At 42.6% G+C, this 25,557-nt stretch overlaps 1 protein-coding gene across 3 annotated transcripts; it reads left to right on the top strand.

The window, feature by feature from the left end:
* Window positions 1-548: 548 nt before the first annotated feature.
* Window positions 549-22,268, top strand: LOC111967496 (syntaxin-3). Of its 3 annotated transcripts, XM_023992552.2 has the most exons (11): window positions 549-915; window positions 18,128-18,202; window positions 18,284-18,383; window positions 18,488-18,562; window positions 18,666-18,736; window positions 18,862-18,970; window positions 19,063-19,136; window positions 19,237-19,371; window positions 19,975-20,085; window positions 21,340-21,460; window positions 22,157-22,268. In XM_023992552.2, exons 1-10 carry the CDS (start codon window positions 886-888, stop codon window positions 21,430-21,432), a joined length of 873 nt encoding a protein of 290 aa, XP_023848320.1. In that variant the 5' UTR covers window positions 549-885; the 3' UTR covers window positions 21,433-21,460; window positions 22,157-22,268. The 3 variants fall into 3 exon arrangements, with proteins under 3 accessions (XP_023848320.1, XP_023848321.1, XP_023848319.1); XM_023992553.2 differs by lacking the exon at window positions 21,340-21,460; XM_023992551.2 differs by lacking the exons at window positions 21,340-21,460; window positions 22,157-22,268 and adding an exon at window positions 21,198-21,333.
* The last annotated feature ends 3,289 nt before the right edge of the window (window positions 22,269-25,557 follow it).

Here is a 25,557-nt window from a genome sequence, read left to right as displayed (position 1 = left end):
ACAAAGCTCCCCAGGTTCACTTGTCATTATTCCCGCACCACACACTAGACTACTGCAACACTTTCTTTTTTTTACCCCAGAATTCACTATTTTATTTTTTACTTAACCTTTATTTAACGAGGCAAGTCAGTTAAGAACAAATTCTTATTTACAATGACGACCTACCAAAAGGCCTCATGCGGGGACAGGGGCCTGGGATTAAAATAAATAAATACAACATAAATACAGGACAAAACACATATCACAACAAGAGGGACAACACAACACTACATAAAGAGAGACCCAAGACAACAACATAGCAAGGCAGCAACACATGACACAACATGGTATCAGCACAAAACATGGTACAAACATTATTATTATTATTATTATTATTACTTTAAAGATGACTATACGTGAAAACACCCTGAAGTTACATGAATTCCACTGAGACTGTGCTTCCCCTTTATAGGACATTGGTTGGCCAACACGCACAGGTAGGTATCACGCTGGCCTGGGCGTGGCCCCATACACGACTAGTGGACAAACAAGGAGCCTTTCGCGCATGCGTGAGCTCGAAAGTGCGTTTTATAACAATTACTTGAGAAATTATGCAGGGTGAACATAACTTGTTTTAATCCCCAGACCGAAGAGGAAGAGATTTAGTTTCTCCCCTAGCGGCCATACTGTATGGACTATTGGTGGAAAAAGCAGTATTTCAGCAGCAAAAGTCATTTTAAGAAGAACCTTGCCAAGACTTTGGTAAAGTTGATCTTCAACCCGCTGGCGGTGGGATTCAGTTCAACAGCTAGCTGTCCAGCTGGTTGAGGGATTTCACAGATTGGGGATTGTATATTTAAGATTACTATATTTATTTTTTAGCTTGTTTTATTAACAGTCGTCAAGATGAAGGACCGATTGGAACAACTTAAAGCAGTAAGTGAGGTCTGGGAAGTGTGACAGGGGCACCTTTTCACAGAGCGAGACAAATGTTATAACCTCCTGTGTTAATGCAAGAAAGTTCGACAAAATTATTTAACTCATTATCGGAACCCTATTTGGACTGCCGCTATTTGATTACATGGCTACATAATTAATAACGATTTATTTAACTAGGCAAGTCAGTTAAGAACAAATTCTTATTTTCAATGACGGCCCGGTTCTGAACTGCCTTGTTCAGAACGACAGATTTGTACCTTGGCAGCTCGGGGATTTGAACTTGCAACCAATCGGTTACTAGCCCAACGCTCTAACCACTAAACTACCCTGCCGCCCCTTGGAAAGATGCATGAGACATGATGGAAAATATCATTGTTTCTGTTATGGTTTTATTTTTCTTCAACTTGGATATTTATACTGAACTAAAATAGAAACGCAACGTGCAACAATTTCAAAGATTTTTACTGAGTTACAGTTAATATAAGGAAATCAGTTGATTTAAAATAAATAAATTAGTCCCTAATCTATGGATTTCACATGACTGGGCAGGGGTGCAGCCATTTGTGGGCCTGGAAGGGCATAGGTCCACCYACTTGGCAGCCAGGACCAGCCAATCAGAATACGTTTCACCCCACAAAATTGCTTTATTAGACAGAAATACTATGCGGTTGTGAGGCCGGTTGGACATAATGCCAAATTCTCTAAAACAATGTTGGAGGAGGCTTATGGTAGAGAAATTAACATTAAATTATCTGGCAACAGCTCTGGTGGGCATTCCTGCTGTCAGCGTGCTAATTGMATGCTTCCTCAACTTGAGACATCTGTGGTATTGTGTTGTGTGACACAACTGCACATTTTAGAGTGACCTTTTATTGTCACCAGCACAAGGTACGCCTTTGTAGTGATCATGCTGCTTAATCAGCTTRTTGATATGCCACACCTGTCAATTGAATGGATTATCTTGTCTAAGGGGAAATAGTCACTAACAGGGAAGCGTATGGAACATTTCTGGGATTTTTTTAACTTCAGCTCATGAATCCAACACTTTACATGTTGTGTTTATGTTCTTGTTCAGTGTCATTGCCTGTGTCTCTCTTGGGGACATGTTGGTGTCTTGTGTGGCAGTCAGCGAGTAGGGGGTGGAGGTTGAGGACAAGGTAACGGGATCACGGGTGTGTCAAGTGTGCAGTGTGTCCTGGCGTGCTTCGGGTATTGGAGAATGTGGCGTCACGTGGTCAGTTGATTTCTAATTTGGGCTGACAGTTGTAGGCTTTCATTCCCATATAAACGGCGTTTATAATCTCCTGTAATTAAGCTGCAGTTGTAATTGACACCTATACTAATTAACAATCAGTAGTGTAATGCAAGGCCTATAGTGGTGAGATTGGTGATTGTTCAACATCTCAGATCCCTTTCCACACTCTATTAGCCTAGAACTTGTATTTAGACATTATCCCACTCAATGTGATAGTCGGTAGCCTAGTTTCTAACACAAAACAACCAGGATGTACAATTCCAGTTGAAGACTGTCCGGTTCACCTTTGGGTGAGGTGCTGCTGATCCACTCCAGCCGTGTCAGATTCTGTTACCATGGCCTTACTGTTGGGCAAATATGTGCCATGTTTAGTTTGTCAAATGGTGCCCTGAGTCGTAATCTCCCAGGTACAATGGGTTTCTACTGGGAGGGTAAGTAAAGTCAAAATGGTGTGGCAGTTTGTTCAGGTATGACCATTTACATAAAACAAGACTGACTGGAGGCCTTGAACATCTGTAGGGTTCTCTCTCATCTGTTTTCCTTCTAATGTTTAACTTTGTGTGGCTGTATTGTTGTGCTCGGAGCATGAAAAGGTCAGCTGACAGGTGCAGTAGACAGAACGGACTACAACAGGAAATGAGGGGGATAATTTCCCTGGACACACCATATTATATTCAGTCTGGTCTTTGTAGTAGCTCTACAGGTAGATCTCCATATAGATTGCCTTCTCTGTACAGCGGTCTGACTGTACTCTAGAGACATGTTCAGACATGCATCCTTCAGGTACACAGTGACATTCAAAGTGGTTTGTCTTGTTTCCCATAGTATGGCCTTTATGCACTAATCTCACTCCAGTGCAGTGTCGCCCTCTAGATCAGTCACAATATCCAGAGACTTATCTCCCGGGCTTCAGTCACAGTAGCCTTTGACAGCAAGGTTGCCTCTCTTACTTCAATCTCTTTCCAGTCTATCCCTCTCTCTCTCCACAACCTGTCATTCTCTCTCTGCAGTGTAGTAAAATTCACATTGGGTAAGGTTCAGCTCTCGGAGAGGAAATGCTGATCCCAAATCAGTTATTATGGATAGTGTAATCTAATCAGAGCCCCTGTCCAACATAAGCGTGATCTGTGTGTCTGTAAAGTCATTCACGGCGTTAATGTACTAGACTAGATCCAGGAAGAGCATATGGTTGAGATTAAGCATTGTAGCGGAATTACAATGTGAGGACCAATGAAACGGCTCCATTTTGACGACCCTATAGATTGAGGGTCAATCGAACGTCTCCGTGTTAAACACGTATGTCTATAGACGAATGATCAGTGATGCAGTGCCGTTGTAAAGACTGTCTAGTTATTTACCCTGTTACAGGGGAAATATGCAACTAGACATACCTCGAGCAACGTATGCAGAATCTGAAGCCTCTAATCACAAAGGCAGGTGGAGTTGTAAATCACAAGACGGGTTTGCTGTTTATGAGCCTGGTTGTGGAAGTTTCTTATAACCGATGACTAACGGGAGAAAGAGTGACACTCCCTCTTAACCTTGTGGTCTCCGTGTTAAACTGACGCACACGATACTCATCACAACCCTCTCTCTCTTTCACACATTTTATTCCCTCTCTTCCTTGTTTATGCTGAATGAGAGCGACAAAGTGAGAAGACAGGAAGGAAACGAGTGCTTAGTCTTATCTCACTGCCGCAGCACTACCACTGTGTGAAAGAGAGCAAGAGACTGTTTGTGTGTGTTTTGACTAGGCATGCGAGTGTTATGTCTTTACGTGTATAGTGCCAGTGTAAATCACAAGTGTATCGATATACAACTCTCTCTTGTTGTAAAAAAAAACAACAAGATCCTGGTGAACGCTGTCCTTTCCAGTATTATGATTTTAAAAACAGACTGTATTTGTTTTGTGTCCAACCTGTATGCAATGTGATTGACAGGGAAATTAACTGACTCTGAGACTTTTGAGAACTTAAGTGGCCCTTTCTTGTCTTAACTTAGACCAGGTCCCGGCTTCCCGATAGCGATTGAACTTACAGGCTGAGTACACCGCTCGCGTCGCGTGTGCACGCGTGCAAAATAAATGTAGAAATCTGTTATTCAATTATTGCACCCCCACTGCTCGCGCGCGCCAATGAGCGTCTGCGTTGCCAAGGGCTAAAATAAAAGTCAGTTCTATTTCTGACGCAGATCGCGCTGAAAGTCATCTCCTCATTGGTTTATAGAAGCAGGTACCCATGTGCCATCTCCTCATTGGTTATACCCACGTGGGTGACTGAAAGACAAACAAGGTCAGTGGTGGTAATGCACCTAATTTATGAAAGTTGCCAATCTCAATATAAAGTGAAGAAAAGAAAAAGCCTGGAAGGAGGAGAGATGACAAGAAACGATTCGGTTGACCGTTTTATGTGTGGATTAATTGGCAGATTAGAGGACCTTGTGCATTTCAGGTAAAATAACAACTCAATGTTTATATCCCAGGACAAATTAGCTAGCAACAGCAAGCTAGCTAAATAGGACAAATTAGCTAGCAAGTGCAAGCTAGCTAGCTAAATTGCCATAAATATTTAATGCTTTTCGACCTGTCCCCAAAATTAATTTAATTGGTTCAGTTTGTTTTCATATTTTAACCTGCGTGTTGTGATTGTGTTTGGTGTGGGGGGGACAAAATACATTTATGCACGATGGCGCACGCGCGCAGTCAGTTTGGGTTCTGTGTTAGGCTTACGAGTGTTAAGGATGTATCTTTTCTACAACAGCCGGAGATGTAACGCACGTTTTTCTCCAAAACATAGCGTAGCGAGAATGGTTGCTAAGTGCGTTGTAGGAGAATGTGTTGATATTGATTGAATATCTTCCCAGCCTGGTGCAGGTCTACAATTTTGTTTCTGGTGTCCTTTGACAGCTCTTTGGTCTTGGCCATAGTGGAGTTTGGAGTGTGACTGTTTGAGGTTGTGGACAGGTGTCTTTTATACTGAYAACAAGTTCAAACAGGTGCCATTAATACAGGTAACGAGTGGAGGACAGAGGAGCCTCTTAAAGAAGAAGTTACAGGTCTGTGAGAGCCAGAAATCTTGCTTGTTTGTAGGTGACCAAATACTTATTTTCCACCATAATTTGCAAATAAATTCATTAAAAATCCTACAATGTGATTTTCTGGATTTTCTTTTTCTCATTTTGTCTGTCATAGTTGAAGTGTACCTATGATGAAAATTACAGGCCTCTCATCTTTTTAAGTGGGAGAACTTGCACAATTGGTGGCTGACTAAATATTTTTTTGCCCCACTGTACATCCCTTTTTACATCAGCAGATGTCAGYKCTTATACAGAAATCCAGCCTAAAAACCCAAACAACAAGCGATGCAGCTGTAGAGGCACAGTGGCTAGGAAAACTCCCTAGAAAGCCAGGAACCTATGAAGAAACCTAGAGAGGAACCAGGCTCTGAGGGGTGGCCAGTCCTCTTCTGGCTGTGCCGGGTGGAGATTATAACAACACATGGCCAAGATGTTCAAACGTTCATAGATGACCAGCAGGGTCAAATAATACTAATCACTGTGGTTGTCTAGGATGCAACAGGTCAGCACCTCAGGAGTAAATGTCAGTTGGCTTTTCATAGCTGAGCATTCAGATGTCGAGACTCCAGGTGCGGTAGAGAGAGAGTGGGGGAGAGTCTAAAAAAGAGCAGGTCCGGGACAAGGTAGTACATCTGGTGAACAGGTCAGGGTTCCATAGCTGCAGGAAGAACAGTTGGAACTGGAGTAGCAGCACAACCAGGTGGACTGGGGACAGCCAGGAGTCATCAGGCCAGGTAGTCCTGAGGCATGGTCCTAGGGAGGGAGCATACTTAAATTCATACAGGACTCCAGATAAGGCAGGAGAATTATACCAGATATAATACTGACGCTAGCTCCCCCGGCACATAGACCAGGGATTCTTAAACTTTTTAAGCCTGGGACCCAAATTAGAAAGTCTGTTTTCATTTCATTACTCTTATGCAAGCCTAAAACAAATGCAATATAGACAAATAACAATTAAATATAATAATATAAATAGCTATTCTTGTTTATTTTTGATCACACAGATGTAGAGCAGAAAACACATGTGCGCACCCACAAACCTAATGAGAGGTGTGTGTGTGTGTGGTTGATGCTTCAACCAGCATGTCTATTCTGGGCCCAGTTTTTAATTGTGCAACCCTGAAGTCTTGCTCAGCATGGAGTCTGTTTCTGTATGCCAGAGTTGAGAACCCTGACTCGCATAGGTATGTGGCGCCAAACTGGATCAGGACATCTACTGCTTTCTCAGCCAGGCAGAAGACCACATCCTGCTGTAGATGAGCAACCCAGAACTGTGAGTGGGTTTGCCTCAAAAAGCATCTTGCTTCAATTAGTTTATTCCAGTTCAGAATTAAAATGGTTACTTGAATTTTAACAGCAAATGTTCCAACCTACACTTGTTTTCACCAATCATTTCTACAGTAAGATGTACAGTAGGCCTAATCTTTTTTCATCTTCATATGTACTGTTACTTAGGGTTGCACACAACCAAAGCAAGCTAGCTAGCTACTGATAAACGTTAGCTATCTAGCTATATTAGCTGTGTACAAGGGAATTGTTTGAAAGAGAAGCTCACATCTACTACTATGAGAGAGAGTATTCCCTTATTTCTGCATATCATCTGTTATAAAACGACAACAATGCTAGCTGACAAACTTTTCCACTGTCGAAGCAATGTTTCCTGAAGCATTCTTCCCTGTTCTGAAAGAACTCCCTGGATTTACCGTCATGCTGTGGATGTTTGGTCAGGACGTCTCTTTTTAATTTTACGTTTTGAGACTCGTTACTAAGCACTTCCCCGCACAAAAGACATTCTGGACGCTCCTCGTTATTTCTCAAAGTTTGTATGAAACCAAGAGAGAGAAGAAACGCATCACCGTATTCGCGTTTCATGATGATTGAGCTCAGCCAGAACTTGTGGCTAGCTTGACTCATTTGATGGCGAGTGGGAATGACAAGTTATTGGCTGACAGCGCATCATCTGCTGCTGAACGACAGCGTTGCAGCGTGTGGATCGTGGAGTGATCTTCAAGAAAACTGCAGAAAAAAGATCTGGTGAACCGCGAAGCACACGGCATCTCCCTCCCACTCGTGCAGCTGCCAAACTGACACCACTGCTAAGCAGAGAGCGCACTGAGAGCACAGTTGCACATGGCCAAATCAATTCCAGTAATTAATTAAAGAATTATACATTTACTCTAACGCATAGCGACCCACCAATAACAGGTCCGCGACCCATACTTTAAGAAAGGCTGACATCGACTATTGCAGCATAGATACCGGAGGCTGAGACGGGGGCTTGGGGGACACTGGCCCGTCTGACGATACCCCCAGGACAGGGCCAACTAGGCAGGATGTAAGCACAGTCCCCACACTACTAGAGGGATATCAACAGACCACCAACTTATTACCCTGAGACAAGGCTGAGTATAGCCCTCCCACTGCACGAGTCTGAGGAGGCGCAAAACCGGACATGAAAATCACGTCAGTGACTCAACCTACTCAAGTGACGCACCCCTCCTAGGGACGGTGTGGAAGAGCACTATTAAGCCTGTGACTCAGCCCCCGTGACTCAGAGGCAGAGAATCCCAGTGGAGAGAGGGGAGCCGGCCAGGCAGACAGCAAGGGCGGTTCGTCGCTCCAGTGCCTTGTCATTCCCCTTCGCACCCCTGGGCCAGACTACACTCAATCATAGGACCAACTGAAGAGATGAGTCTTCAATGAAGACAAAGGTTGAGACTGAGTCTGCGTCTCTCACATGGATAGGCAGACCATTCCATAAAAATGGAGCTTTAAAGGAGAAAGCCCCGCCTCCAGCTGTTTGCTTAGAAATTCTAGGGACAATAAGGAGACCTGCGTCTTGTGACCATAGCGTACGTGTAGGTATGTACAGCAGGACCAAATCAGAGATAGGTAGGAGCAAGTCCATGTAATGCTTTGTAGGTTAGCAGTAAAACCTTGAAATCAGCCCTAGAAGCTAGCACTGGAGTAATATCATCAAATGTTTTTGGTTCTAGTAAAAGATTCAAACAACCGTGTTTAGCGCTAACTGAAGATAACTTTGTATCTTTGGGACCTAGAACTAGCATATCTGTTTTGTCTGAGTTTAAAAGTCAAACATTTTCCACCATTCACTTCCTTATGTCTGAAACACAGGCTTCCAGGCTAGGCAATTTTGGGGCTTCAGCATGTTTCATTGAAATGTACAGCTGTGTGTCGTCCGCATAGCAGTGAAAGTTAACATTGTGTTTCCGAATGACATCACCAAGAGGTCAAATATATAGTGAAAACAATAGTGGTCCTAAAACGGAACCTTGACGAACACCGACACTTACAATTGATTTCTCTGAGCACAAACCATCCACAGAGACAAACTGATATCTTTCTGACAGATATCTAAACCAGGCCAGAACTTGTCTGTGTAGACCAATTAGGGTTCCAATCTCTCCAAAAGAAGGTGGTGATCGATGGTGTCAAAAGCGGCACTATGGTCTAGGTGCACGAGGACCGATGCAGAGCCTTGGTCTGACGTCATTTACCACCTTCACGAGTGCAGTCTCAGTACTATGATGGGGCCTAAAACAAGACTGAAGCGTTTCGTATTCATTATTTGTCATCAGGAAGGCAGTGAGTTGATGTGCAACAGCTTTTAAAAACTTTTTTGAGAGGAATGGGAGATTCGATATAGACCAATTGTTTAAAAAAAAAAAAAAATTTCCGGGTCAAGGTTTGGCTTTTTCAGGAGAGGCTTTATTGCTGCCACTTTTTTAGTGAGTTTGGTACACAGCCAGAGGATAGGGAGCTGTTTATTATGTTCAACATAGGAAGGCCAGGAAGTAGCTCTTCCAGTAGTTTAGTTGGAGTTCAGCTGGAATGTTTAGAGGCCATGACTATTTTCGTGAATGTATCAAGAGATATAGGATTAAAAAACTTGAGTGTCTCCATTGGTCCTGGCAGTTCTGTGCACTCATGAAAATTGAGCTTAGGAGAAATACGCAGATTCAAAGAGGAGTCTGTAATTTTGCTTTCTAATGCTTTTTAGTTAGCTTTGCGACAGTATCAAAAATGCATTTTGTATTGTTCTTATTCTCRTCAATTAGGTTGGAAAAATAGACTGAACGAGCAGCAGTGAGGGCTCTTCGATATTGCACGGTACTGTCTCTCCAAGCTAGTCATAAGACTTCCAGTTTGGTGGAGTGTAATTTCCATTCCAATTTTCTTGAAGCTTGCTTCAGGGCTCAGGTATTTTTCTGTATACCAGGAAGCTAATTTCTTGTGACAAATGTTTTTTGTTTTTTTTTGTTAAGTGGTGCGACTGCATCTAGGGTATTACGCAAGGTTAAATGTAGATGCTCAATCAGATATTGGCGGTCACAGAGAGACGGCTAAACCATGTGATTCTGTGTTTAGCGGAGATCTTCTGTGTATATAAATTGATGGCAAGAAAGCATAATGATGCACTTAGCTATTCTACGAGTGGTCTGAGGCAGGCGTTAGGTTACGAGTGTTTTTCAAGTGCAACATTAATAATGATGGTTTTGGGAAACAGCTCAGAGATTTAACCATGCTCCAAAGACGGTTCTAACGATGAACTTAGACTTCATTTTTTTCCCTTGTCGTTTATCAGACGCTCCTATCCAGAGCGACTTACAGGAGAAATTAGGGTTAAGTGCCTTGCTCAACTCGCGGTCATACAGTATTACTGTGCGACATAAAAACTGACGTTCACTCTGCTAGTACAACAGTTCGTTGTAAAAGCAATGGCAAAGTTGACTGTAAAGGTAAAAGAGGAGACTTAAGTCAAAGGATCTGGTCGAAGTAAAAGTTAATGAAGAGCTTCCGAGGTACAGGGTAGTCAAGTCAAAATGCAAAGGCTAATAGCGCCAGAGGCTTGAAAGGATGTTAGCCTTAGTGGCTAAAGAGCAAATGGCAACAAAAAAGCCTTGCGGCTAAAAGGAAAAGGCCTGTAGAGCCAATGGCAAGTGATGCTTCCTGAATCACAAGATTATATAGTCAAATTACGTGCATCATTGGACGTTAGTTGATATGAAACTGATAAAACTTTAAATTGAACAATAGAAACAGACTTCTGGAGTTATGCTACTTTTATAATGGGGTAAATACATTTGAATGTAATCACTTTTTGACAGCACTCCTTTTTGAATTGAACGAAAACTTCCATACATATTTGCCCATTGTTGAAGTGCTCAGAAAGTTACGTTTTGGACCTGAATGCCAAAATATTCAAGAGATAAAGGTGATCCAAGTTGACCCATTTTGCAAACCCCAACTTACCATGACTGAGACATCCATGTTTTAATCACTGGAAAAGATAAACGGTTGATGTACACTACCGTTCAAAAGTTCAGGGTCACTTAGGCCAGCATCCCGGAGTCGCCTCTTCACTGATGATGTTGAGACTGGTGTTTTGCGGGTACTATTTAAGGAAGCTGCCAGTTGAGGACTTGAGGCGTCTGTTTCTCAAACTATACACACTAATGTACTTGTACTCTTGCTCAGTTGTGCACCGGGGCCTCCCACTCTTTCTATTTGAACCTTTTTTACTTAAATTTTACATCATCTGAAGTTTTTGTGTTGTGCCTGCTATCGATAACTCAACATTTCAATGACTTAACCTCAAACCAACTATAAATTGCAGAAATTCGTATACAAATATTGAAAGCTTTAATGAGAACTAAAAGGTGTGCAACATGAAAATATTGTCTCATTTACATTGTAATTTATTGACTGTCCCTAACGATCCAAAGTAAATCCAATTTTGCCACACATACTGAATGAACACTTATTTTAACTTAATATAATACATAAATAAAATCAATTTAGCCTCAAATAAATAATGAAACATGTTCAATTTGGTTTAAATAATGCAAAAACAAAGTGTTGGAGAAGAAAGTAAAAGTGCAATATGTGCCATGTAAGAAAGCTAACGTTTAAGTTCCTTGCTCAGAACATGAGAACATATGAAAGTTGGTGGTTCCTTTTAACATGAGTCTTCAATATTCCCAGGTAAGAAGTTTTAGGTTGTAGTTATTATAGGACTATTTCCCTCTCTACCATTTTGTATTTCATTAACCTTTGACTATTGGATGTTCTTATAGGCACTTTAGTATTGCCAGTGTAACAGTATAGCTTCCATCCCTCTCCTCGCTCCTACCTGGGCTCGACCCAGGAACACAACGACAACAGACACCCTCGAAGCAGCGTTACCCATGCAGAACAAGGGGAATAACTACTCCAAGTCTCAGAGCGAATGACGTTTGAAACGCTATTAGCGCGCACCCCGCTAACAAGCTAGCCATTTCACATCGGTTACACCAGCCTGATCTCGGGATTTTATAGGCTTGAAGCACAGCGAAGAGCTTCTGGCAAAACGCAGGAAAGTGCTGTTTGAATGAATGCTTACGAGCCTGCTGCTGCCTACCACCGCTCAGTCAGACTGCTCTATCAAATCATAGACTTAGTTATAACATAATAACACACAGAAATACGAGCCTTAAGTCATTAATATGGTCGAATCCGGAAACTATCATCTCGAAAACAAGACGTTTATTCTTTCAGTGAAATACGGAACCGCTCCGTATTTTATTTAACGGGTGGCATTCATAAGTCTAAATATTCCTGGTACATTGCACAAACTTCAATGTTTTGTCATAATTACGTAAAATTCTGGCAAATTAGGYGGCCCAAACTGTTGCACATACACTGACTCTGCGTGCAATGAAAGCAAGAGAAGTGACACAATTTCACCTAGTTAATATTGCCTGCTAACCTGGATTTCTTTTAGCTAAATATGCAGGTTTAAAAATATATACTTCTGTGTATTGATTTTAAGAAAGGCATTGATGTTTATGGTTAGGTACACATTGGAGCAACGATACGCACCGCATCGATTATATGCAACGCAGGACACGCTAGATAAACTAGTAATATCATCAACCATGTGTAGTTAACTAGTGATTATGATTGATTGTTTTTTATAAGATAAGTTTAATGCTAGCTAGCAACTTACCTTGGCTTCTACTGCATTCGCGTAACAGGCAGGCTCCTCGTGGAGTGCAATGTAATCAGGTGGTTAGAGCGTTGGACTAGTTAACTGTAAGGTTCCAAGATTGAATCCCCCGAGCTGACAAGGTAAAAATATGTCGTTCTGCCCCTGAACGAGGCAGTTAACCCACCGTTCCAAGGCCKTCATTGAAAATAAGAATGTGTTCTTAACTGACTTGCCTAGTTAAATAAAGATTTTAAGAAATCGGCCAAATCGGTGTCCAAAAATACCAATTTCCGATTGTTATGAAAACTTGAAATCGGCCCTAATTAATCGGCCATTCCAATTAATCGGTCGACCTCTACTTGGGAGAGGCGAAGGTGGAGTCATGCGTCCTCCGAAACATGACCCACCTAACCGCGCTCCTTATAACACCCGCCAGCTTAACCCGGAAGCCAGCCTCACCAATGTGTCGGAGGAAACACCGCTCAACTGGCGACCGGGGTCAGCCGGCAGGCACCCGGCCCGCCACAAGGAGTCGCAGGAGTGCGATGAGCCAAGTAAAGCCCCACTTGCCAAACCCTCCCTTAATCCAGGCGACGGTGGGCTAGTTGTGCGCCATCTTATGGGACTCCTGGCCACGGCCGGTTGTGGCACAGCCCGGGAATGAACCCGGGGTCGGTAGCCACTCGGGAGGCCCCTGCATTTCTTAATTTTTTWAATTGAGGCTAAATTAGGAAGTGCACTCGCTCTTTAAGTTGACATTCGACGGTGGGTGGACCGGTGGTTATCTTTGAAGTAGTAATTAGAAGTTTAAATTTCAGTGGTCTGAAGAGAGAGAATTCATAAAATGGACTTATTTCTATGATTGAAATGACACAACATGCTCTTGAATTCAGTTTGTGTCTTAACCGACGGCGGCCACAGCCTCTGATAATGTGAAATAGTGTCTAAGCTACCAGCTTATTGACGTTATAGGTGTAAAAATGACAATATTTATAAAAAATAGGTCTGTTAAATGGTTCAAATAAGTAATTGAGTTAATGGCATTAGTTAATCGCGATTTAATGACAATTTTTTAGAAATTCTCATTTGGCCCTAAAGAAAGCTTTTACCATTTTAAAAAGCAGTGCATTGAGTTTCAGGCATACGATGCTTTGATTTTAAGGAATGGAAACACAACATTATCTACATCAGAATGTTTTAATAGCATTTTCACCATAAACAACAATGTTCCCAATGTTTAAGTAGGCGCACTCCCTCGTGCTGTATCAATGTTCTTAAAGTTTAACACCTCACACACACACACACACACACACTTTGACAGCCCTAATAAAAAAATAAAAAAATAAAATCAAGAAATAATAAAATTGTTTTTGCATTTTAAATGATATCAAACTCAATAGTTTATATTTTCCAGTGATTTAATACATTTGATGTCTAATGGTATGGTGGTTACTTTCCGTCCTCCTCTGGGTACATTGACTTCAATACAAACCTTGGAGGCTCATGGTTCTTACCCCCTTCCATAGATTTACACAGTAATTATGATGACTTCCGGAGGACATCCTCCAATCTAACATCTTGTCCATCCAATCAAAGGATTAGAGAATTAATCTAGTACTGAAAGCATATGCTACAGCCAGCTAGCWCTGCAGTGCATAAAGTGTGGTGAGTAGTTGACTCAGAGAGACAGAGACAATAGTTGAACAGTTTAAACTAATTTGTTAATTTAAAAAATGAAGGAGAAGCAGCAGAGGGGTAGAGAGCGAGAACTAGCTATATTTCCTTTTTTAGTTTACCTTTCGCTTACTTAACTAATGCAGCTAATTTTGCATACTCAACAACCAGAGAGGAATGCTAGCTAGCTAGCTGGCTATGGCTATCCAACACTGCAAGCACAGATCACACTTTTTGGGGGGCCACATACTACTGTTAGATACTATCTGCTAAATATGTGTATCTAGTGCAGTAGTATCTAGCAATACACACAAATCTAAAATAATGGAATTATGAAATATCTAAATATTAGGGGAAAGAATTCTGGGCTAATGTAAGGAATGACACACAAAATACTGCAACGTTGTTTAGGAGCTAGAAGCAGAGCTGCCATGTCTGCCGGCGCCATCTTTACTGATAGAACAATGAGATCGATATTTCACTGGCTGTATAAATGTGAAGCATCTGCTTGGCGTTTCCACTTACTACCATATATGGTAGTGCGAGGAAGCAGGCAGTGGGAGAAGATGAAAGGAGACTGATTTTAGCAGACATTCTGCTAATTTTCTCATCAATGAAACATTTGATCTCAGTACCGTTTTCTGTTCCAAAAGCTACGATCTGTTGCGAACAGAGTGTACTAAGTTTTGTGGACTTTACCCTTTGCCAAAGTTTTTTAAAATGTAGTTGTTTAGAAGGAATGCAAAGGCGAATTGAGTTATTGTGCACATCAGAGTAGGCGTTCCCTAACGGAAATATGCAAATGTTTACTAGAATGCGCCAATAGGATCTCGCTAGCTCGTGCATGGCTTTGCCCACCGTGCTTGTTCTACCCACTATGACTCATTATTTCCCATTTGAAATGATGGACTGTGGTCTATCTTTGTTTAGTTATAAAAATCTTTGCTGCAGCTTTTCCAAGTCTAGGGAAGCGTTCAGTTTTATTAATTTATTGCCACCATGGCCTGCTGGTATAACTGCTAAACTGCTTGATGTATACTGTACTACGTGATTGTACAAATGGATTGGATTGTGGGTTTACTAACGCGTTGGTTCTAATTTGTTGACTATAACGTTAATATGGTGACAACTATGTCGGCTGTGAAGGTTTGGCTTGGAGAGGTTTTTGCACCTGGTCACAGACAGCTGTTGTGTTGTGCACTCAAGTCCACAAGCAAAGACAAAAGGTGAGAGCGTGTAGATGCAAGATGGAATTATACAACAAGCAAAGTGATGATGCTGTATGTGGCTGCTATGAAAGTGAACTGTGTGTGCGGGTGATCATGGGTGGATTCATTCCGGAGATTCTGTTGCAAAATGTTTCTTAAACGGAAGCAAGCTGAACTAAACTGGGAGGGAGCTACCTGAATGTGTCCAATAGAAACTTGTTTTGTTTCGACTAATGATACACCCCAGATCAGCCAGATGCAGGCTAGAGTGTGCAAGGCAGTATTGAATGTGTCACTGTCTGTCACTTTGATTACTCCAATTTGTATCTCGACCTGTGCACCTACGTTATAAACTGTCATATGTAGGCTAGGTTGTAGCAACCTCATGATGGGTGTAGGGCAAATTCAAGTATCATGTAGTAGCCTAAACCTATCCATTTTACATTGAGCTGGGTGAATGGAATGTGAATGACAGTCATCCAATATGCTGTAATAGAAATAAATCCATGCTCATAAAAAAAATCTTGACCAGCACTAAATGCCACTGAATTGAAATTGTTTTTATTGTACAGAGATTGACATTCAGCAGTTAAGAAAGTTCAAGGTTGGATTGTCACGAGTTCCTGAGGCCTATAACTTGGTGTTCGGTCTATACTTCAGAACTTAAGTTGTTGGAGCGCTTACGCATGTTATAATTGTAAGCAGGGAAATGACATCTGGGTTGTCGTCTTTGGCCTTCGGATCGGCCCCCACAGAGAGGAAGGAAGGGGGGGGAGTGAATCTATGCTCGCTCTCTCCTTTCCTGTTAAAGGATGGGGAAGCATTTGTTCTTCTCTTATTCTCCCAAAACCCAGTTATATAATGCACCAAATATTTTAGAGTGCTTGTTCTCTCTCTTTTCCTCCCCATCTCCCACTTGCCATCTATCTCTATTCATCTATCCACCTACCTACCCAGCCACCCTGGGGTACATAATTATTGGCACCCTTGATAAAGATGAGCAAGAAAGACTGTATAAAATAAATAATAGAAAAACTGAGCTATATTGTATGCTACATTTTTGGGGGAAATTATATTATACTAATAAAACAGTTGCTCAGAGAACGACATTGTAGACATACAGTTGAAGTCGCAAGTTTACATACAGTTAGGTTGGAGTCACTAAAACTCGTTTTTCAACCACTCCACAAATGTCTTTTTAACAAACTATAGTTTTTCAAGTCGGTTAGGACACCTACTTTGTGCGTGACACGTAATGTTTCCAACAATTGTTTWCATATTATTTCACTTATAATTCACTGTATCACAATTCCATTGGGTCAGAAGTTTACATACACTAAGTTGACTGTGCCTTTAAACAGCTTGGAAAAATCCAGAATTTGATGTCATGGCTTTAGAAGCTTCTGATAGGCTAATTGACATMATTTGAGTCAATTGGAGGTGTACCTGTGGCTSTATTTCAAGGCCTACCTTCAAACTCAATACCACTTTGGCTTGACATCATGGGAAAATCAAAAGAAATCAGCCAAGACCTCAGAAACCTCCAAGTCTGGTTCATCCTTGGGAGCAATTTCCAAACGCCTGAAGGTACCACGTTCATCTGTACAAACAATAGTACGCAAGTATAAACACCATGGGACCACGCAGCCGTCATACCACTCAGGAAGGAGACGCGTTCTGTCTCCTAGAGATGAATGTACTTTGGTGTGCGAAAAGTGCAAATGAATCCCAGAACAACCGCAAAGGACCTTGTGAAGATGCTGGAGGAAACGGGTACAAAAGCATCTATAAAACGAGTCCTATATCTTGCCTCTCAGCAAGGAAGAAGCCACTGCTACAAAACCACCATAAAAAAGCCAGACTATGGTTTGCAACTGCACATGGGGACAAAGATTGTACTTTTTGGAGAAATGTCCTCTGGTCTGATGAAACAAAAATAGAACTGTTTTGCCATAATGACCATCGTATTGTTTGGAGGAAAAAGAGGGAGGATTGCAAGCCGAAGAACACCATCCCAACCGTGAAGCACGGGGGTGGCAGCATCATGTTGTGGGGGTGCTTTGCTGCAGGAGGGACTGGTGCACTTCACAAAATAGATGGCATCATGAGGTAGGAAAATGTTGTGGATATATTGAAGCAACATCTCAAGACATCAGTCAGGAAGTTAAAGCTTGGTTGCAAATGGGTCTTCCAAATGGACAATGACCCCCAAGCATACTTCCAAAGTTGTGGCAAAATGGCTTAAGGACAACAAAGTCAAGGTATTGGAGTGGCCGTCACAAAGCCCTGACCTCAATCCCATAGAAAATTTGTGGGCAGAACTGGAAAAAGCGAGTGCGAGCAAGGAAGCCTACAAACCTGACTCAGTTACACCAGCTCTGTCAGGAGGAATGGGCTGAAATTCACCCAACTTATTGTGGGAAGCTTGTGGAAGGCTACCYGAARYGTTTGACCCAAGTTAAACAATTTWAAGGCAATGCTACCAAATAGTAATTGAGTGTATGTAAACTTCTGACCCACTGGGAATGTGATGRAAGAAATAAAAGCTGAAATAAATMMTTCTCTMTACTATTATTCTGACATTTCACATTCTTAAAATAAAGTGGTAATCCAAATTGATTTAATACAGCAAATTTTTACTAGGATTAAATGTCAGSAATTGTGAAACTGAGTTTAAATGTATTTGGCCAAGGTGTATGTAAACTTCTGACTTCAACTGTACATTAGAGCCAGGTTTTTAATAGGGGCTTTAACCCTCTTCTGGGCCCAGCTGATGATATAGCCTGGTAGTAAAGTCTGTTTACGTGTTTATTTAAGAAGGAGAGGTCAGCTAAGAACTGGTTCTGTTCCCTCCTCAGCCCTGTCCTCGCCCTTCACAGTGTCAATATCTCCAAGCCTTGTGGTCTCTGTACTCATGACGTCAGTGTGTAGTGTGCATATACTATGGATCCACTGTTTGAATACAGTACATGCAGTACTGATATTGCCTTCTGCTTCTCTTAGACATGTGACAATGACGATGAGGAAGTGGAAATTGCTATYGACAATGCAGCTTTTATGGATGACTTTTTCTCTCAGGTGAGTTCATTTTTCCAAGTGTGTGTGACTGTGTGACTGTGTGTGACTGTGTGTGTGACTGTGTTTTTCTCTCTGTTTCAGATCGAGGACATCAGGATCAGCATTGATAAGGTTGATGAGAATGTGTCTGAAGTCAAGAAGCTCTACTCGGTCATCTTGTCTGCCCCTACATCAGACCAGAGTAAAACATACTGCCTCGGCTCCTTCCCTTCCCTCTGTCTTTGTTGCCTGTTACTGTCAGTGTGTGTGTTTTTTTTTTAAATTTATTTGCGTTTTTTCCTTCAGAAACACAGGATGACTTGGAGGCTGTCACCAACAACATCAAGAAGATGGCTAACAACGCCCGGAACAAACTCAAAAGTGAGTCCCTCACACATGATACGGCACAAACAGACTAAATGCTGATTGGTTAATACGGGGATGGGTGAATACTGATTGGTGAATCATGTTGATTGATTCTCAGCCATCGAGAGGGATCTGGCGTCTGAGGAAGAGGAGAGGATTTCAGCCGACATGCGGATACGCAAATCACAGGTCAGCCTCCGAAAGTTCTCCCCTAACCCTTTACCTGACCCTGTGCCTAACCATCAATGTGACCATAGAAATTAATATTGAACCATTGGATTGTTACGGCTTGTGACCCTGTCCTGTYCTCCCAGCATGCAGTGCTGTCCAGGAAGTTTGTGGAAGTGATGACCAAGTACAATGAGGCCCAGGTGGACTTCAGGGAGAGGAGCAAAGGACGCATCCGGAGACAGCTAGAGATCAGTGAGTTACACACAGTCTTAGTTTTACATACACACAAATGGACCATAACCCTATGTGTGTTATAATACTGAAATGATCCTCGTGTTTCTCAGCTGGAAAAGCCACGACAGATGAGGAGCTGGAGGAGATGTTAGAGGGGGGAAACTCTGCTGTCTTCACTTCAGGGGTAAGAAAGTGTTTTAGTGTGTGTGTGTGTGTGTGTGTGTGTGTGTGTGTGTGTGTGTGCGCGCGTGCGTGCGTACGAACTAACCACCTCCTCTCTTTAGATCTTGGACTCTGGGATCTCGAAGCAGGCTCTCAGTGAGATCGAGGCGCGACACAAAGACATTGTGCGTCTGGAGAGCAGCATCAAAGAGCTGCATGACATGTTCGTAGACATCGCCATGCTGGTGGAGAGCCAGGTACACATCTCGTCCTCCGATCCGTCTATTCAGTCATTAATTGATTCCTCCATCCACTATTTCATATCTGCATTTTTAAACCCTACTGTCTGACTTTGTTTCTGTCCCGTTTGCTTCCTCGTTCTCTGTCTGTCGTCTGTTTTTCCTTTCTCTTTTCCAGTACCCTCTCCCTTCCGCTGTGCTTTCCTCCTCTCTCCATGCTTTGGGACAGAAGTTCCCCTTGTGTGTGTCTCTATCCATCTGTCTCCCTCCCATCACTCATTCATCTTCAGTAGGAGTCTACATTCTCATTTAAGAGTCACATTTGATTCAACATCTTAGTAGCCTACAGGGGTCTGTGAATCACTAAAACCACGTTGGAATCGACCCAACCCCATACTGTAGTCACCACACAACTACATATAATCTCTGTAACCACCTGTATCTCATTGGTTGTCCTATGCTTTCCGGGGGAAAGCCGTGTGCGAGGTAAGCGCCTTCATTCTTTCTAATATAATCCTCTTTGTGACGTTTTTGTCTGTGATGTATTCAATTAGCGTGCAAAGTTATATTTGTTCTATATCTGTATAGTCACTGTGTACGTGTGTTTTTTTTATGTTTCAGGGTGACATAGTGAACAATATAGAGGTGCAAGTGTCTAAAGCTGTGGACCACATAGTAGTGGCTAAGACTGAGACTAAGAAAGCCATCCAGTACCAGAACAAAGCACGCAAGGTACTGCACCCCGTCCAACACCCTAAAATGAATCATCAGCTAGAACCGCTATCTGCCTGAACATAATCAACTATGCTACTGTCCCTGTTTCTAAGAAGCTTCTATGCGGTTAGCCCGAGCTGTGCTCTTAAGGAGCCTACCATTGTTCCTTATGGTCCCAGTACCTTACAGGTTATTTGCCGGGGTAGACTGGCTCTGGCAGCCAAAACAGCCAAATACTCCATCTAAACAGGTATCGTTTCTTAATTGCGCCACAGTTCTAGAAACATAAACCCCTTTACTTTCATATCACATCAAAAATAATTTCACCAATGCAAAATATACACTTACTGTTTTAACCTGCTTTAACACAGTTGCAGCCAACGGTATTTTTGCGGCCTTCCTCCGTTACAGGTTTTCAGAGCATGCCCGATAGCTAATCAGGACAGGTAGTCCCTCTGTCTTCTGTCCRTCTCTCTCTCCCTCTTCTCTTTCCCTTCCTCTGCACKTCTCTTTCCTGCAATGTCCTGCTCTCTGCCAGGGTGTAATAATTGACAGAATTGAGAGCAACATGGACCAAGGTGGGCTTTGTAGAGCGGTCTGTAGCTGACCCTAAGAAAGCCGCCAAGTTTCAGCAGGATGCCCGTCGTGTGAGTGGATATAGAAATGCCCTTGTCCCGCCCCCTGGCCCCTCCCCCTGCRCCGTTGACCAGCCTCTATTGGCCTGGCACCCTGGTACCCAACGATCCCCATCCTAAACCTTGAATTATCCTCCTCCAGATCTGGACCAATAGGAAAGAGGAGATGGATATATATATATATATACACACACACACACACTGTATACTTCTCTGGTCGTTCTCCATCTCGCTCTTTCGTATTTTCCGCTTCCTTTCTAGCTATATATAATTTCCTTCTTTCAACAGTAACTACAGTTTCATGTATTTCTTCCAGTTATTTATGATCACTTTATGTAACATTTAGCTCTGAGTCATGCATGTGTTTTTAGGCTGTTTGAAAAGAGATGTTGTCGCTTTGTCCAGGAATACGTGGTGAAAAGTGGACATGACCGTTTCTCTACATAAAGTGTTRATTGTAGTCAGGGCTTGATAATCATCTTTTCCTCCCTACAGAAAAAAAGTGTTAATACTGGTTACTGCTGTTCGGAAGTGGTCACGATAGTCAACACCGATTTTCTCAACAGAAAACATTTTGTAAAAGTGGTTTCCTGCAAGAAAATGGCCTTCATAGCAGACACTTAATTGTTCCCCACAGAAAAAGGTGATCATATTGGCGATTCTGATTATCGTGCTCGCCATAGTGGCTCTGATTATTGGGTTGTCGGTGGGATTGAATAAGAAGCAGTGATGGAAGGTGTCTAAGAGTTGTGTAAAGGGTGAGTAAAGCAGGGGGGGAACTCTGGGGTGTCACAATGGTGTGCGGGTGGATCTGGAACTTTGGCTGTTTCCATTTTCCTTTCCTTCGACTGTCTCTGGGTGCGTGTGGTGTGAAGGTATTTCAATGTTTAGGCGTTCATGCTCCTTGGCCTATTTATGAGGTGTGTTGGCGCTGTCTCTGGGTGCACTGCATGTCTTATCTGGACTTCCAGATTTACATAAGCAACAAGTGCACTCGTTGCTTATGGTAAGGGTTAGGGTCCATAGAAATAGCATTATGTATCTCTATGGCTGGGTAACTGGTTGGCACTGTGTGTGTCAGTCCCCCAATGGTGTCTTTGGGCTCTGTGAATATGTGGGGTAGTATCTGTGGGTCTAAGTTTCTCATTGGGGTCTTTGGGCTGTGTAGTGTGGCCTGTTTGACTATAAGTGATGACTCACTGTGTTATGATGGGCGGGATCGTCAATTGCTGTCAATCGCTGACTCGTATCGGCCAATAGAAGCTCTGCATCCTCTGCATCAAAGAGCCCCCGGTTGATCAGAATTGCCTGATGATTGACAGTGCATGATATTCCCGTCCATGTTCAGAGCTTCATTTCCCTTGGTAATTCTGTCTGTGTATCACCGCCTCATTTATTACCGTAAATACTGATGTATTTGTTCTCCCATGTTTGTTTTTTCTCCCCCTCTATAGAAGACAATCATTATAGCAGTGGTCTGTACTGTGCTTGCTGTCATCATCCTCGCCATCATCCTATCACAGACAGTAGGGTAATAGAGGGACCACGGCCCCCACCCACCCAACCTCTCCATCTTCATAATCACTCCATTCTGCCCTCCTCCAGCTGTAAGAGGGGGATGTAGACTCAACCAATCACTTCCATTGCCCTGGGATCCTCCCCCTCTCTTACTGTACATCTGACCAATAGAAAAAGGGCCAGCTGATGGGACTGGCGTCTTCCCGGAGGTGGCTGAGAGGATGAGCATCAGCTGGGAGAGAAACAAGAGGACCTCAACTGAGACTGTTTATGAGCCTCTGATAATGCCAATAAAAAGGGAATCTTAAGTAATGTATATCCTTACCCTCACACAACTAAATGGACACCATGCAACACTTCAATGACATTCTCTGAACTGCTTTCCATGTATCCAGTAATGTGATTGATCTTGATCCACACTGAAGGGAATCCATGACAMTCCTCTCTCCATTACAAAAAAAACATTGACGTAATGTATCCCTGCCACCACCCGTGCCTTATTGTCTTGCCATGAAGACCCTCCAAGCTGAAAGGTAGCCAGCCAGCCACAGCCTCCTCCAGCCCACAGAGGAACGGTACATTGTTTGTCTCACCTATGATATGTATTGAGGATGGAAACTAGTGGATTTCACTTCAATCTATGTAAAGCAATGTGCATGTGTTTGATGCCGCTTGAATAGTGTGTTTTATAACTCCTAAAGCACACCTAACCTCTGAGCATCAGGGTGAGATATGAGTCTAACATCTGATTTGCGCCTAAAGCCTTTTTTTTTTTTTTTTGCTATCTGTCCAATTTTAAATTAATTTCCATACCTCAGACACGGTGGCCAATGGCAAGGCTTTAAATGAGACACTGAGGGAAGATCTCAATTACGTACTCGTGTCCCCTCCTTCTCAAAACCCATTGGAGGAGAAGGTCCATGGGGAGGGACCTCTGGCTTTCTCATCCAGTGGGTTTTGATGAGGGAGGGAGGACGCAATTGATTTCATCCCTGAGGGTCTGGATATTTCAAGACTGTTTTAAATGTAATAGAACTTCACTGTAGTGTTATTGTGGATGCCAGAGATTTTAATGATGAAATAAAATGTTTAAAAAAATAGATTTTGGTTAAGACTGCTGGTGTTGTGGTTCATGCTGCATTGTGCAATAGTGAGTTGGCAGACTTGTCACGTCTGAATGTGGGATAGTTTTACTTTGTGTGAGTGAATCATTGACTGTAGGTGCACATTTTTCTCTGAAGAAAAACGTATTCATGGTGATCTGCTGTATTGGAATACAGTAGTTAACAAGTGGCAATGACAGCAGCACCTAGAGTCTGGTTTAAGGTACTGAAGTCAAGAGAAAGTAAGTCTCTCTTTCTCACACATCCTCATTCTTTAATTCACTCAAACAGGCCTGTACTGACACGCGCACACACTCTCCTGTTCACTTGGTTTATCCTTCCCTTTAACTGTCTACTACGGGATGGTGGGGAAATAGGTTGTCTGTGCTTCCATTGGAGTTTGGATGAGACGCTTACAGTCCTTTGGTTTGAAGGGAAAATGTCTGATTGAATTTCACATTTGCAGGATGATCTAAGGAAAGTATTCAGACCCCTTGACTTTTACATTACAGCCAWATTCTAAAATGTATTTATTTTTATTTTTCCCCCTTAACACACAATACCCCAAAATGACAAAGCAAAAGTAGGTTTTTAGAAATTTTAGCAAATGTATTAAACTGTCACATTTACATATGTGTTGAAGCACCTTTGGCAGCGATTTACAGCCGAGTCTTCTTGGGTATGACTCTACAAGCTTGGCACCTGTATTTGGGGAGTTTCTACCATTCTTCTATACAGATCTTCAAGCTCTGTCAGGTTGGATAGGGAGTGTCGCTGCATAGCTATTTTCAGATGTCACCAGAGATGTTCAAGTCCGGGCTCTGGCTGGGCCACTCAAGGACATTCAGAGACTTGTCCCGAAGCCACTCCTGCGATCTCTTGGCTGTGTGCTTTGGGTTAGTTGTCCTGTTGGAAGGTGAACCTTCGCCCTAGTCTGAGGTCATGAGTGCTCTGGAGCAGTCTTTCATCAAGGATGGCTGTACTTTGCTCTGTTAATCTTTGCYTCCATCCAGACTAGTCTCAGTCCCTGCCGCTGAAAAACATCCCTACAGCACGATGCTGCCGCCACCATGCTCCACCGTAGGGATGGTGCCAGGTTTCTTCCAGACGTGACACTTGGCATTCAGGCCATAGATTTCAATCTTGGTTTCATCAGACCAGAGAATCTTGTTTCTCATGGTCAGAGTCTTTAGGTTCCTTTTGGCAAACTCCAAGCAGGCTGTCGTGGCTTCTGTCTGGCCATTCTACCATAAAGGCCTGATTGGTGGAGTGCTGCAGAGATGTTTGTCCTTCTGGAAGGTTCTCCCATCTCCACAGAGGAACTCTAGAGCTCTGTTAGAGTGACCATTGGGTTCTTGGTCACCTCCCTGACCAAGGCCCTTCTCCCCCGATTGCTCAGTTTGGCCAGGCCGTCAGCTCTAGGAAGAGCCTGGCTGGTTCCAAACATCTTCCATTTAAGAATGATGAAGGCCACTGTGTTCTTGGAGACCTTCAATGCTGCAGAAATGTTTTGGTACCCTTCCCCAGATCTGTGCTTTGACACAATCCTGTCTCAGCACTCTACGGACAATCCCTTCATCCTCATGGCTTGATTTTTGCTCTGACATGCACTGTCAACTGTGGGACCTTTTTATATAGATGGGGGTGTGCCTTTCCAAATCATGTCCTATCAATTTGAATTTACCACAGGTGRACTCCAATCAAGTTGTAGAGACATCTCAAGGATGATCAATGTAAACAGGATGCACCTGAGCTCAATTTCAAGTCTCATAGCAAAGGGTCTGAATACTTATGTAAATAAGGTATTTATGTCTGGTTTTGATGTCATTATGGGGTATTTTATTTGTATTTTATATCACCTTTATTTAACCAGGTAGGCTTACAACTGCGACCTGGCCAAGATAAAGCAAAGCAGTGCGACACAACAACACAGAGTTACACATGGAATAAACAAACACAGAGTCAATAATACAATAGAAAAGTCTATATACAGTGTGTGCAAATGTAGTAAGATTAGGGAAGTAAGGCACAAAATAGGCCACAGTGGAGAAATAATTACAATTTAGCAAATAAACACTGGAGTGATAGATGTGCAAGTAGAGATACTGGGGTGCAAAGGAGTAAAATGAATAACAGTATGGGGATGAGGTAGTTGGGTGGGCTATTTACAGATGGGCTATGTGCAGTGATCTGTGAGCTGCTCTGACAGCTGATGCTTCAAGTTAGTGAGGGAG

This window comes from Salvelinus sp. IW2-2015, linkage group LG8 (assembly GCF_002910315.2).
Source record: "Salvelinus sp. IW2-2015 linkage group LG8, ASM291031v2, whole genome shotgun sequence".
NCBI lineage: Eukaryota > Metazoa > Chordata > Actinopteri > Salmoniformes > Salmonidae > Salvelinus > Salvelinus sp. IW2-2015.
This window is presented reverse-complemented; position numbering and strand designations above follow the sequence as displayed.